The sequence below is a fragment of the Oryctolagus cuniculus genome, chromosome 2 (genome assembly GCF_964237555.1).
Source record: "Oryctolagus cuniculus chromosome 2, mOryCun1.1, whole genome shotgun sequence".
NCBI lineage: Eukaryota > Metazoa > Chordata > Mammalia > Lagomorpha > Leporidae > Oryctolagus > Oryctolagus cuniculus.
Window position 1 is genome coordinate 45608599 of NC_091433.1, and position 15123 is coordinate 45623721.

Consider the following 15123-nt stretch of genomic DNA (forward strand, 5'->3'; position numbering starts at 1 on the left):
ACCCCAACAGGCAGCAGATGGTTCAGGGCCTAGGGTCTCTGGCACCTGTCTGTGAGATCTGGATGGAGTTTTTGGCTCCTGGCATCTTCCTGGCCCAGCCATTGCTGCTACAGGCATTTGGGGAGTGAACCAGAGGATGCAAAATCTTTCAAATAAATAAAATAACAACTTTTAAAAAAATTCTAGGAAAGTCTTGAAAAGAGCAGCTTTTCAACTACTTTAATTTACCTGTTTGAGATTTGGTAGTTTTAAAGACAATTATTTTAGAGTCAAATATTATTTTTTCAATTGCCCTAAAATAATATGTATTTGGAATCCTAGAAAGCTTATATGGAAAAGCATATGATGTAATTAAACCATCTCTTCCTTTCTTATTTGAGGTAAAATTTGCTAACTTACCTTCAGGCCTAAAAATTCACATTTAAAGTTTTTAGCTAGCAAATTGATAAGAAATGTAGAATTCAATTATTCATTTTTTTCTGATCTCTAAATTATGAGTTCACTTATTTTTTTAAAAAATCAAGCAGTTCTAATAATTACATGATGGTAATTTAAGAATTCTTTATGTAGAGCTAGTTACACTTCAAAATAAAAAGCAAATTAGCATTCTTGGTTATCAAATATATTTATGAGCACTAACTATGTGCCAGCTCCAGACTCCTTGTACCCAGTAACACTGTTATAATTTCTTCAAAATGTCCCTCCGTCTCAATCTATACTCTCACATTCTTATTGCCATCATCCATCAACCTACAGAGTATGTATTTAAAAAATAAAAAAGTTCTTGCTTGTGAAGCATTCATGGTCTAGTAGGGGAAAGGGACAAGTAAACAAAAGTTACCTTTAAAATACAAGCACTTTAATAAAGGTATTTAGAAGTATTAGGGGAACAGAAGGGTGGTGTATTTTAAAACAGGAAATCTGGAACATGATGAACAGGAGACACTAAATTAGCATACCTTTAAAAAAAAAAAGCTTTCTTTCTTATTTATTTATTTGAGAGGCAGAGTTACAGACAGTGAGAGGGAGACACACAAAGGTCTTCCATCTGCTGGTTCACTCCCCACATGGCCGCCAAGGGCTGGAGCTGCGCTGACTGGAAGCCAGGAGCCAGGAGCTTCTTCTGGGTCTCCCACAAGAGTGCAGGTGCCCAAGCACCTGGGGCATCTTCCACTGCTTTCTCAGGCCATAGCAGAGAGCTGGACTGGAAGAGGAGCAGCTGGGACTAGAACTGGTGCCCTAATGGGATGCCCATGCCGCAGGCGGAGACTTAACCAACTGCATCACTGTGCCACAGCGCTGCCCTTAGAATGCTAAGCCTCTGCCTGTGATGCTGGCATCACATATGAGTGCCAGCTCGTGTCCTGGCTGCTCCTTTTCTGATCCAGCTTTCTGCCTAAGGCCTGGGAAAGCAGTAGAAGATGGCCCAAGTGCTTTGGTGCCTGCACCCACATTGGAGATCTGGAAGAAGCTCCTTGCTCCTGGCTTCAGAGGGGGCACTGTGGCCATTTGGGGAGTGAACCAGCAGATGGATGATCTTTTCCTCTGTCTTTACCTCTCTCTGTCTGTAGCTGTACTTCTCAAATAAATAAAAAAAATCTTAATTATTTATAAAAAATAAAGAAAACTTGTTTTAAAAGGAAGGAGAGATGGCAACACCTAGGGGTAGAGGTCTGTGAGAAGGATTTAAGATGGGAGAAAAAAATTTTAGCATCAGTTCTGCTGAGTTACTTTCCTTGATTTCCCTCCTAACATTCAATTCCAGCTGGATACTTACTATGTAGGGACACAGTCACTTAGTACCTCTAAACTTCAAATCATATACACATTTAAGAACTCTATATTATAGAGAGAACCTGAATAAATTACCTCTAAAGTCCCTTCTAAATCTAAAATCCTATGATTCTATGACTAAGAGAAGCTTTGAACTCTTTAAATTCAAAGGTGAATTCCAAAATATTCAGTAGGCAAAGAAACCCAAGACCATTAAGAATTTTGTATAATTGTGTTCTAGTATCTTTGCAAAACTCTTAAAACAACTCCTAATGTGGCCATCAGTAGAACTTCCAGCAAACGATAGTGCCTTTTTGTCAGAGTTGGTAAAGCGATTCTCTCCTACAAATTTGGACTTCTAAAGAATCAACAAACAACTATTTTGTTGTAACAGAAGCAAACTAATTAAAAGTCCATAGCTTAGATTTGTAAGTCATATTTTAAAATAAAGATGTCCACATAAACATGTCTATTAATGCTTACTACAATATATTTGTCAGTTATTTTCACTTTAAAACTTTAATGTACAAGTTGATGAGAAATTGTTTACAAACAGCTAACATTAACTCTATATAGTAATATACCTTCTTTTCACATTCTGAAATTTATAACAAAGTTTGCCTTACCTGATATGGGCATGGAATGTGATATTCTCTGCAGCGTTCTTGTATCCATGTTGTTTCCCAGATGCCACGGTAGGCTTGTTCGTAAAAGTAGCATCCAATTACAACCAAGAGTGGTACGAGATAAAGAATGCTGAAAACACCAATCCGGATCATAAACTTCACTAATTTATCTTGGTTCTCCTTTTCTAATGGAATCTCAATTCGAACTCTGTTTAGGGATATAATGCCAGCTAACAAGAGTGAAACCCCAACTACCACATATAGGCAGAGGGGAGCAAGAACAAAGTATCTCAATGCGTCAACATCGTAGAGGCCAACAAAACACACGCCACTAATGTTGTCACCTTCAATTTTATTCATCGCTAAAAGGATGATAGTTAGAGTTCCAGGGATGCCCCATGCACTGGCGTGAAATAGCAATGCTTTCTTCTCAATAGCTTCACTACCCCACTTTGGCACAGCTGCTAGAAACCATGTGATGGTAAGAATTACCCACCATACACTTCCAGCCATGGTGAAAAAATAAAGTACCATAAAAAGCATGGTACAGGCTTTATTATGAGATCCTTGTGTCACTGTAGAAGCTTTATATTGCGCAGGGCTAGATGCGTTGCAGGCTACTCGGTCTTCAAGCAAAAACCCAATGAAGAAAATTAAAGATACCATCATATAGCAGACTGCATAAAATATAATAGGCCTTTCAGGATAACGGAATCTTGTGACATCAATCAAAAAAGTTAAAAAAGTAAACAACGTGGCAGAAAGGCAAATGATTGAAATCAGTCCTATGAAATAGCGAGCAAATGACAGTTCTTCTCTCCTAAAATACATATTTGGACAAGGAGGTGAACAATCACGCACGTGCAAAAATGAATAACCAAGATCAGGATCAATTTTCAATTCTCGGGGACACCAAAAACCATAGTCCCTCTGCACTGCCACTGGGGCTCCTTCAGTTGGATCTCCAACTAAATTCAGATCCACAAGTCGAGGATACGGCTCATCACAATCTGGGAACCTAAAAAACACAAGATGAAAGCCATTTTTACTTATGGAGAAATCTATTACCACATAACAACTTAGATTTCTGAATTTAGCACCCAAGATCTATCTTTCCTATGTCCTTGGAGGGCAACTACAATAAGCAAGAAAAAAGTAAATGGTGGTATCTTATATATGTACCCTATAACTAAATTTCCAATAGCTGGGAGAAAAACATTCCTTTATATGCAATTTTGCTTTGCCTTCAAAAATAGTATTCTTCATTAAACTAGTAAAGCATAGTCATCAATTAATAACAGTATATAAAGAATATTAAGGACATACTGTTTAGAGTAAAACTTCATTGTATGAAAATATATAGGTACAACTATATAGCTCCAACAGAACAGTAGCTAAAAGTTACTCTTTTTTCGCTAACCTTTTAAACTGTAACGTAGTCCTGAATTTAGCCTACACTCAAATAGAAGTGATTAAAGCATAAGAGATTAAAAAAAAAACCTTTCCCTAAACACATGGTTCAAAGTGTTCTGAGTTAGATTAGCATTAAATACTCCAACGAGTGGCTAGATTTTTAGAGCTTGTCTTCCCATTTCACATTCTGCTTATCCAATTGGTTATTAAAGGTCTTTAAGACTGCTAATAGGGGCCGGCACTGTGGCATAGTGGGTAAAGCTGCCGCCTGCAGCGCCAGCATCCCATATGGACGCCAGTTTGAGTCCTGGCTGCTCCACTTCCAATTCAGTGCTCTGTTATGGCCTGGGAAATCAGTAGAAGGTGGCCCAAGCCATTGGGCCCCTGCACGCACATGGGAGACCTGGAAGAAGCTCCTGGCTCCTGGCTTCGGATTGGCGCAGCTCTGGCCGTTGAGGCCATCTGGGGAGTGAACCAGCAGATGGAAGACCTCCCTCTCTCTACCTCTGCCTCTCTGTAACTCTGCCTTTTGAATAAATATATAAATCTTAAAAAAAAAAAGACTGCTAATATCAGCTAGTTCTTTGCTATCATTCCTGATTTCTCTTCAAACCTTATATTCTTTAATTCATTTATTCTAAATTTTGATGTACATAAGAAAAAATTGAGGATATTTTTCAAAATGTAAATTCTTGGTCCCTATCACTACAAATTACATTTCAGAATGTTTGTTGTTAAGGTCCAGCAATTTGTATTTTAACAAACTCCTAAAGAAACACAATACAGTCTTAAGAAGGTATAGCAGCCTCAGGATAAAGAAAAGAAGGTTGTGTTGCAGACTAAGGGTATCATTCTTGTGAAGACCCTTCATCTTCAGTTTTCTTGCCAATAACAGTTTTTAAGGCTTCAAACTCCCACTAACTACATCAAATTCCAAGAAACTATCATTGATATTATGTTTGCCAAATACACACACAATCTTATGCTGTAGTTGACCAGTATCTTCAATTTTTTAATTTTCTAATACAAATCATTTTCTTTACAGTATTTAGAATTATAAAGCCAATGACAGAAACTTAGTGAATTCAAGTATTTATTGGGATCCTGCAATATACTAGGAGTTAAAAACAAAAAAATAGGATCTCTATCTCTGAGTCTAGAAGAAAACACAAACTTGCAGACACTACATAAAATACAGCAGTGTGATACAGGAAGTAATTAAGATCTGTGTAAGGGGCAAAAAACGATAAAGAAAAGGATGAATAGCGGGGAAGTGGTTATAAAATACTTCATAGAATGAGTTCCTCAACACAAGATTTTGAATCAGTATTAGCAATATGTCAGTGAGTATTCTAGCAAGCAAATTCAAACAAAGGCTTAGTTTAAACAGTGAATGTTTAATATGACTGGAACATAAAGTGCACAAGACTTGTGACAGGAGATGCGGGTGGAGAAGTTAAGCATGTTGCAGAAATGTGTGTGTGTGTGTGTGTGTGTGTGAACACTGATACAAAATTTGAAACCATGCAAACTAATATTATATATTTTCTTAGGGTACATTTGTATACCCAATTGTCAACTCAACATGCACACCTGAATGTCTAATAGGCAACTCAATCATTAACCTTTCTAAAACCAAATGCTTGATTACCGCTCCTCAGGTTTCCCTACCCCCATGAGTAGTTGTCAGGCCAAACATCCTGGGGTTCTTCCTTGAAGTCCCTTCTCTCTCGTCTATACTCCTAATCTACCAGCAATTCTTGTCATTCTATTCTGTGATATATACAGAATCTGACCACTTAGCATTTCTTCCAGTGCTACTGCCTAGTCTGAGCCATCACTACCTGGATTTCTGGGGAGCCTCAAACTGACATCCATTTCCACAGCCAGTGTGGTCTTCCGCAGACATGATACCACTGTATTCACAATCATGCCTCTTCTGCTTAGAACCCTTTCAACTGGCTTCCCATCTGATTCAGGGGCAAATCCAAATTCTACCAGTGCCACATGGACTCTAGTCCCAGTGTTTTTCTGATCTTATTTCCTTCCATTCTGTCTCATTCACTTGGTCTCCAGTTTTTTCTTTTTTTTTAATATTTATTTATTAATTGACAGGCAGAGTTGTGGGGGGAGATATTCTACCTGCCGATTCATTCCCCAAATGGCCACATCAGCTGGGGTTGGCCAGGTAGAAGCCAGGAGCCCAGAACCCCACGTGGCAGGAGGGGGTCTAAGCACTTATGCCATCTGGAGCTGCTTTCCCGCAAGCATTAGCAGGGAGGTAGATGGGAAGTGGAGCAGCTGAGACTTGAACAAGTACTCATATGGAACGCCGGCATCACAGGCAGCAGCTTAACCAGCTATACCAGGATGCCAATCCCCAGTTCTTTCAATTCACCCTGCATGCCTCGTCTTCAGAGCCTCTGCATATGCTGCTGTTTCCTCTGCCTAAATCACTCTTCCCTAGATGTTCATATCATTTATTCCCTCAATTCATTGAGATCCCTAGTCCAAAGCCTCCTTACCAAAAACGACTTCCCCAACAACTCTAGAAAATAGTTTATCTGATCTCCACTATGGTATCACTATCACCTAACCCTATTCTTTCTCAGCAGCACCCATTACTATTTGACATTATCTCTATAGTTCTTATCTCCCACCACTTGTTACCACTAAAATTTTAGCTCCATAAGAGCTAAATATTGCTTATCTAGAATAGCACCTAGCAAGCCAAAGGCATTCAATTAAAATTTGTTGAACGAATGAATGTTAAATTAATACATTCATATAACATTAACCCAAATAAATAAAAGCTAACTAGGAGCTGTGTAGAAGACAGACTTGAACTGTATAAAAATGAGGGTAGCGATATCAGCTGGGCCAGAACAAGTTAAATAAATAAATGTCATAATAAATAAATAAAACCAGATAAGGCAGAGACTAAGACACATATAAAGTTAGATTAAAAACAAGAGAATTTATAACTGATTGGATGTGGATGTTGGGGTCAGTGAAGGAGGATCAGAAGACGACAACCAAGGAATATAACAATGAGAAAAGGAATAAAATCAATTTTATATATGCTGAAATTGAAGTATTTTAGACAAATTCATGCTAAGATTCCTACTGACAGCTGGATATGCAGGTTTAGAGCTTAGCAAGGAGATATCAAGGCTATATATTTAGATTCAGGTCTCCTACGTGGGTGCAGGGGCCCAAGGACTTGTGCCATCTTCTACTGCTTTCCCAGGCCATAGCAGAGAGCTGGATTGGAAGTGGAGCTGCCAGGACCCATATGGGATGCTGGCGCTGCAGGCGGCGGCTTTACCCATACGCTACAGCGCCAGCCCCTGCCTGGTTTCAATACCTAGCTCTGGCTCCTAACTCCACCTTCCCACTATTCCCAGACCCTGGGAAGCAGTGGTGATGGCTTAAATCATTGGGTTCCTGCCACCAATGTGGGAGACAAGGATTTAGTTCCCAAGACTGGCCAAATATGGGCATGTGTGGGTAATAAACCAGCAGACAGTAGTTCTCTCTCTCTGCCTTTCAAATAAACAAATTGGACTGGCGCCATGGCTCACTTGGTTAATCCTCCGCCTGCAGTGCCAGCATCCCATATGAGCACCGGGTTCTAGTGCCGGTTGCTCCTCTTCCAGTCCAGCTCTCTGCTGTGGCCTGGGAAGGCAGTGGAGGATGGCCCAAGTGCTTGGGCCCTGCACCCGCATGGGAGACCAGGAAGAAGCTTCTGGCTCCTGGCCTCAGATTGGCGTAGCTCCGGCCATGGCGGCCATTTAGGGGGTGAACTAAGGTGAGGGAAGACCTTTCTCTCTCTCTCTCTCTCTCACTGTCTAATTCTATCTGTCAAATAAATAAATAAATAAATAAAAACAAAGTAAGAAAAAGAAACCATGAAAATGGTTAACAACAAATTCATCATACGATTACCTCACCCCAGGGAAGAAAGAAGGGACTAGGATCAAGATGAGATCAAAGACGAGCTTTCAGTTCTAGCTGCATTGTGTTATTTCTTATAATAAAGTCTAAAGCAAACATTAAAAAATATTAAAACTGGACAAAGCTAGGGGCTGGTGCTGTGGTGTAGCAGGTAAAGCAGCCGTCTGCAGTGCTAGCATCCCATATGGGCGCCGGTTCTAGTTCTGGCTGCTCCACTTCAGATCCAGCTCTCTGCTATGGCCTGGGAAAGCAGCAGAGGATGGCTCAAGTCCTTCAGCACCCATATGGGAGACCTGGAGGAAGCTCCTGGCTCTTGGCTTCAGATTGGCACAGCTCCAGCAATTGCGGCCATCTGGGGAGTAAATCAGCAGACAGAAGACCTCTCTCTCTTTCTCTCTCTCTCTCTGCCTCTCTGTAATTCTTTCAAATAAATAAATAAATCTTAAAAAAAAAAAAAAAAACTGGACAAAGCTAGATAATTATAGGTACAGGGATACTCACTTTTTTATTATTTATCCTTGAAATATTGGAGAATACAAAAAAGCCCACCATATGATAAGTGCATGTGTAGTATGTTACTAATGTTTATACAAAAGTATAAAGATGTCTAATAAACAAATCCTCAAATTTTAAGAAAATACATATAGTTGAATATAATTTGAAAAGCACATGACATTTTCTGGATTTGATGTGTTACTTTATGACAGAAAAAAATAGAAATACCTTAATCATTAACATATCTATATCATAAAGGTATTTAAACTACAATTATCAGGAAATAAATGATTATTTTCTAATTTTGACCAAACTGCATTACTTTTACAACCAGAAAAAAATTCTTATTGTCTTTTTAAATATTTATTTATTTGAAAGGCAGAGTGACAGAGAGACAGGAAGAGTCACAGAGTAATGGATCTTCCATTGGGCTCACTTCCCAAATGGCTGAGACAGCCAGGGTTGGGTCAAGCTGAAGCCAGGAGTCAGAAACTCCATCTGGGTCTTCCATGTGGGTAGCAAGGGCCATGCTTCACTGTTTTCCCAGGCACAATAACAGGCAGGTAGATCGAAGGGAAGGAGCTAGGACTCAAACCGGCACTCAGATATGGGATGCCAATGTCACAAGTAGCCAGTCCTCAAAAAAATGTTTCAAAGAGAGAAAAATCAACTGAATTCCTGATTATGTATTCTTTTTTTGTCAGGCAGAGTTAGACAGTGAGAGAGAAAGAGAGACAGAGAGACAGAGAGAAAGGTCTTCCTTTTTCCGTTGGTTTACCCCCAAAATGGCCACTGCAGCCAGCACGCTGTGGCCGGTGCACTGTGCTGATCCAAAGCCAGGAGCCAGGTGCTTCCTCCTGGTCTCCCATGCGGGTACAGGGCCCAAGGACTTGGGCCATCCTCCACTGCCCTCCCGGGCCACAGCAGAGAGCTGGACTGGAAGAGAAACAACCGGGACAGAATCTGGTGCCCCAGCCAGGACTAGAACCTGGGGTGCTGGTGCCGCAGGCGGAGGATTAGCCAAGTGAGCCGCGGCACCGGCCAGATTACATATTTCTTAATTTAATTCCTCTAAAAATTTCTTCACAGAAATATTTTCTTTTTTTACCTTTTTCATTCAGTGCTTCCAAATTCCTAAGGAAATCATTCTTAGGTTTTGAAACTGTTATTCAAAATTAATAATGAATACACATACTTCAAAAAAAGGCTAACAAAATAAACAAAGACAAGCAATTGCAAACATACTGTAACATAGGAAATAATCAGTGAAAATCTATGATTTTCGCACCTACTGCATTCCATATCTTCAGGCCAAGGAACACCAAACATCTCCATGAGCTTTGAACATTCACTGTAAGCCCGCTGGCACAGTCTTCGGCAGGGAAGTGTGACACGTCCATATTCCATACAAATAGGAGCATAGAGTGCACAAAGAAATGGTCGGAAATCTCGAGAACAATCCAGATTCACCATAGGATGGAATGGCTGGGGAAAAGTTAAAATTGAATAATTAGATAAAGAGCTAAATAAAGGCTAAAAACTTTCTACATTGCAACATTCATCTTAAAAAGTCTCTGAAGGTTATTAAACACTTCTTAAGAGGAGTATTTATTTATTTATTTTTAAAGATTTATTTGTTTATTTGAAAGAGTTATACAGAGAGAGGAGAGAGAAGAGAGAGGGAGGACTTCTATCCGATGGTTCACTCCCCAGATGGCCGCAACTGCTCGAGCTGTGCCGATCCGAAGCCAGGAGCCAGGAGCTTCCTCCAGGTCTCCCACGTGGGTGCAGGGGCCCAAGGACTTGGGCCATCTTTTACTTCTTTCCCAGGCCATAGCAGAGAGCTAGATCGGAAGTGGAGCAGCTGGGTCTTGAACTGGCGCCCATCTGGGATGCCAGTGCTTCAGGCCAGGGCATTGACCCGCTGTGCCACAGCACCAGCCCCAGTAGTATTTTTTTTATTTTTTATTTTATTTTTTATTTTTTTGACAGGCAGAGTGGACAGTGAGAGAGACAGAGAAAGGTCTTCCTTTGCCGTTGGTTCACCCTCCAATGGCCGCCACGGCCGGCGCGAGTATTCATTTTTTAAAATAAAACTTTCTTAGCTCTATCCCTGGTGATTTTGATTTGGCTATGTATAAGATACAGACCATAATCTATATTTACATTTTAAGTGTTACAGGTAATATTAATAAGGAGGCAGGCCTGAGTACCACTAATAATAATATAATCCATTTATATATTTTTTAAAGATCTATTTTTTTTTTTTTTGACAGGCAGAGTGGAAAGAGAGAGAGAGACAGAGAGAAAGGTCTTCCTTTTCCGTTAGTTCACCCCACAATGGCCGCTACGGCCGGCGCACTGCACTGATCCAAAGCCAGGAGCCAGGTGCTTCTCCTGGTCTCCCATGCGGGTGCAGGGCCCAAGCACTTGGGCTATCCTCCACTGCACTCCAGGGCCACAGCAGAAAGCTGGACAGGAAGAGGAGCAACCAGGACAGAATCCAGCGCCCCCACCGGGACTAGAACCCGGTGTGCCAGTGCCGCAGGCGGAGGATTAGCCTATTAAGCCACGGCGCTGGCCTAAGATCTATTTTTATGTATTTGAAAGCCAGAGTCACAGAGAGAGGGAAAGACAAAGAAAAATCTTGCATCCGCTGGTTCACTCCCCAAATGGCCACAGTGGCCGGAGTTGGCCCAGGCTGAAGCCAGAAGCCAGGGGCCAGGAGCTTCTTCTGGATCTCTCATATGGATGCTGGGGCCCAGGGACTTGGGTCACCTTCCTCTGCCTTCCCAGGCACATCAGAAGGATGCTCGATCAGAAGTGGAGCATCCTGGTCTTGAACTGGTGCCCATATATGATGCCAGCATCACAGGCGGTGGCTTGATCTATCACGCCACAACACTGGTCCTCATTTCTACGTATTTTTAAAATGTATTTATTTATTTGAAAGGCAGAGTGATGGGCAGAGGGGAGAGAAGACACAGAGAGAGAGATATCTTCTGTCCACTGGTCTACTCGCCAAATGGTCATAAGAGCCACTTTTGGGACCAGGAGCCAGGAAATCCGTCTCCATCTCCTACAAGGGTGACAGAGGCCCAACTAGTTGGGCGATCTTCCATTGCCTTCATAGGCACATTAGCAAAGAGCTGGATCAGAAGTTGAGCAGGTGGGATCCAACATGGAATGCCACTGTAACAAGCAGCAGCTTAACCCACTGTGCAATATCAGTTCCATAATACTATCCATTTTATAAAGAAATATAAATACCTCAAAAGATAAGCACCAAAATGCTCAAGAGTGATTACTGACTGGTGGTGTGATAAAGAATTTTGTTCTTATGTATGTCAATTTCTATATTTTCTTCAATTATCATGTATCAACAGAAGACAGAAGCAGTAAAAGGAGAAGAGAGAGAGAGAGAGAGAGAGAGGAACAAGTGGTTATATTTTGGAGTTGAGGGTAAGGAAGGGTCTCATCTTTGGCTCAAATTTGTTCTTTTTACATTTAAAAATTTTAAAAAACAGTTCTTTAAGCATTGAAATTACAAGCTACAAATGGAGCTAAGACTATAAGCTGATATAATATGTGATATTAAGGATAAAAACAGAGGCCGGCACTGTGGTGTAGTGGGTAGGGCCGTCATCCTAGTGCCAGCATCCCTATGTGGGTGCTGGTGTGAGTCCTGGCTCCTCCATTTTCAATCCAGCTCTCTGCTATGGCCTGGGAAAGCAGTAGAAGATGGCCCAAGTCCTTGAGCCCCTGCACCCACTTGGTAGACCCGGAAGAAGCTCCTGGCTCCTGGCTTCAGATAGGCACAGCTCCGGCCGTTGCGGCCAAGTTGGGAGTGAACCAGCAGATGGAAGACCGACCTCCTTCCCTCCCTCTCTCTTTCTCTCTTTCTCTCCTCTCTCTATAACTCTTTCAGGTAAATAAATAAATCTTTAAAAAAAAAAAGGATACAAACGGAAAAATTGTAGCTCCAAACATAATCATTTTAACAGCAGGAACAGTTCAAAATTAACTACCGAATATTTTTCTACTTGTTTATGTAACAGTCAATGATTATTTTGAACTAGTTACAGATATTTTCATTACCAAGACTTTCTATTAAGCAATAATTTATTTCTTTCTTCTTTTAACACTGTTTAAGTCTATATAAAGATGTGACTCAAGACGAGAGAATATCAGAATAGTTAGACTTCCTTGCTATAGCAAGGTCCCCACAATTTCCTTCTACATTAATGGATGTTGTCTATAAGCCTCCTATACATAATGCAGAGAATCAAGGGACACAGAAACTGAAGTCAAAGAATTTTAAATGAACTTGATAACTGATTCATAATAATAAACTGTATGTGACTATCATTTCCAAATATGATGGAATACTTTGTGGTAAGCCAATGCTTCTATCAAAAACTACTTTAAAAGAAGGAAAAAGTTTTTGAGTTACCTACCTAAAGCTATTGGAGAACTGCTGATGCAGAAGAACTTTAAAACTTTCAGGTGGCCTGATAAGTGCAGCCACTTTTTCCACGGAGGCATTTGTTGAACGTGCGTATATAAGGCCAGAGACTGAAAATCAAGCTTTGCCCAGGCTGGTGCTAAAGAACTAAGAAATGAGTAGAGTTTTTGGTGGTCTTGAGAGGGTATGGAGACAAAATGCAATGAAAGGAATGAGATCTAGGTAACCAGGGGCAGTGTGAAGGATCAAGCCTGACATACAACCAGTTCTCTCCTGAGGATATTTGAAACTTCAGAGACTGCACAGGGCAGATGCTACGAAGCTTAGAAGCACAGCAGAGGCCAGTGCCGCGGCTCACTAGGCTAATCCTCCGCCTTGCGGCGCCGGCATACCGGGTTCTAGTCCTGGTCGGGGCGCCGGATTCTGTCCCAGTTGCCCCTCTTCCAGGCCAGCTCTCTGCTGTGGCCAGGGAGTGCAGTGGAGGATGGCCCAAGTGCTTGGGCCCTGCACCCCATGGGAGACCAGGAGAAGCACCTGGCTCCTGCTATTGGATCAGCGTGGTGCGCCGGCCACAGCGCGCCGGCCGTGGCAGCCATTGGAGGGTGAACCAACAGCAAAAAGGAAGACCTTTCTCTCTGTCTCTCTCTCTCACTGTCCACTCTGCCTGTCAAAAAAAAAAAAAAAAAAGGGGGAAGCACAGCAGAGATTCTGGCAGTCTCAAGAGAGAGAAACATGAATTAGAGTTCAGGCCCTGCCACATGATATATGCCTTGAACATAGGAGCACTCAACTTTTATCTGGAAGATCTGAATGACTACATTCTAGCAGTCAGATCAAATCAGAGGAGGCAGAGGTCTATCAACACTGCAACTCAACCTCAACTCAGGATAGTCCCTAATTGAATTAAGGTGACCTTCCCTCATTTATCTGCCAAGCAGGAAAAAAAAATGAACACTTTCTAGAGTAATATAACATCATCTGGAACCTCACTAATACTTTATAATGCCTAATATCCAATAAAAAATTGATAAGCATTCCAAGAGACAGAGATGTATGATAGGAAACTAAGGGAAAAAAACATTTAGATGATCCAGATATTCGTATGAAAAGATAAGAATGTTTATAACCATGACTAATACACTCAAGAAAATAAAGATGAAAAATTTCCCCAGAAAATTACAGTCTATTTTAAGGGAAATCAAATGGAAATTCTATTGCTAAAATGTGTAATTACTGAAAGAACTCATTATATGTTATCAGAAAATGGGGCTTGCAAAATGGAAACAAAGTAATTGAAAACGTTCAAACACAAGTTCATAAGCCAAAAAAAATGCAAATAAAACAGAAAAGAACAAAGGAACATGAGAGATGTGTAATACATATAAAAAGGTCTAACATGAAAAATTACAATCTCAAAAGGGGAACTCAGAGAAAATAGAACAGAGGCAATATATAGAAAGGTGATGATTGAGAATTTTCTAAAACTGATTAAAGATGACTACACACAGATTCAAGAAGTTCCACAAATACTAAGGATAAATACAAGAAAACCATACATTGACTTTTCTTATTTAAATTGTTGAAAACCAAAGAAAACTATCTTAAAGGCAATCAGCAGAAAAGGCACATTAGAGTAGCAACAATAATATTCACAGCTGACTAGGAAACCAGAAAATGGAATGCCTTAAAGAGTTAAGAGAAAATAACTGTCAATGTACAATGCCATATTTAGTTAAAACATTCTTCACAAATGAAGGAAAAGACATTTTTAGATAGATTAAAAACAGAAGAATTAGTCATCAGTAAACCTGCACTAAAATAAATGCTTGAAAGTTCTTCAGACAGAAAGAAAATTATCTAAGATAAAAACTCAAAAGGATGAATATCTGGAAAAATATAATTGAACACTCTTTGTGCTAACAGAAAAATCTCAAACAATATGTATAGTAACAAAATGGAAAAGATGGAGGGACAGTGGAATAAGGGTTGTTGAAGTAATTATATTTATTAGAATGTCAACGGTACATATCATAATTTTTAAGGTGAGCAATAAAAGAATGCACAACTCAAGGCAATAGAGAAGGAAACAATAATATAAAAGAATACAAGGGGGCCAGCACTGTGGCATAGTCCTGGCATCCTGTATGTGCACAGGTTCGAGACCTGGTTGCTACACCTCTGATCCAGCTTTCTGCTATGGCCTGGGAAGGCGACAGAAGATGGCCCAAGTACTTGGGCCCCTGCACCCAAGTAGGAGACCCAGAAGCAGCTCCTTGCTCCTGGCTTCAGATCAGCTCAGTTCTAGCTGTTGTGGTCATTTGAGGAGTGAACCAGCAGATGGAAAATCTCTCTGCCTCTGCCTCTCTGTAACTCTGCCTTTCAAGTAAATAAATA

At 40.6% G+C, this 15123-nt stretch overlaps 1 protein-coding gene across 5 annotated transcripts in view; it reads right to left on the reverse strand.

Annotated features, from left to right (window-relative positions):
• FZD3 (frizzled class receptor 3) overlaps positions 1-15123 on the reverse strand; it is a 101661-nt gene that overhangs the window by 51345 nt on the left and 35193 nt on the right. For 4 of the 5 annotated variants that reach the window (XM_070068245.1, XM_051842534.2, XM_051842535.2 and 1 more), the window contains 2 exons: positions 9553-9749; positions 2400-3417 (listed from right to left, as the gene is read on the reverse strand). In XM_070068245.1, the coding sequence (XP_069924346.1) occupies positions 2400-3417; positions 9553-9737 (1203 nt within the window). In that variant the 5' untranslated portion in view covers positions 9738-9749. Of the gene's footprint in view, positions 1-2399; positions 3418-9552; positions 9750-12721; positions 12859-15123 lie in introns of those variants that run through there. The other variant, XM_051842537.2, reaches the window with a different exon arrangement.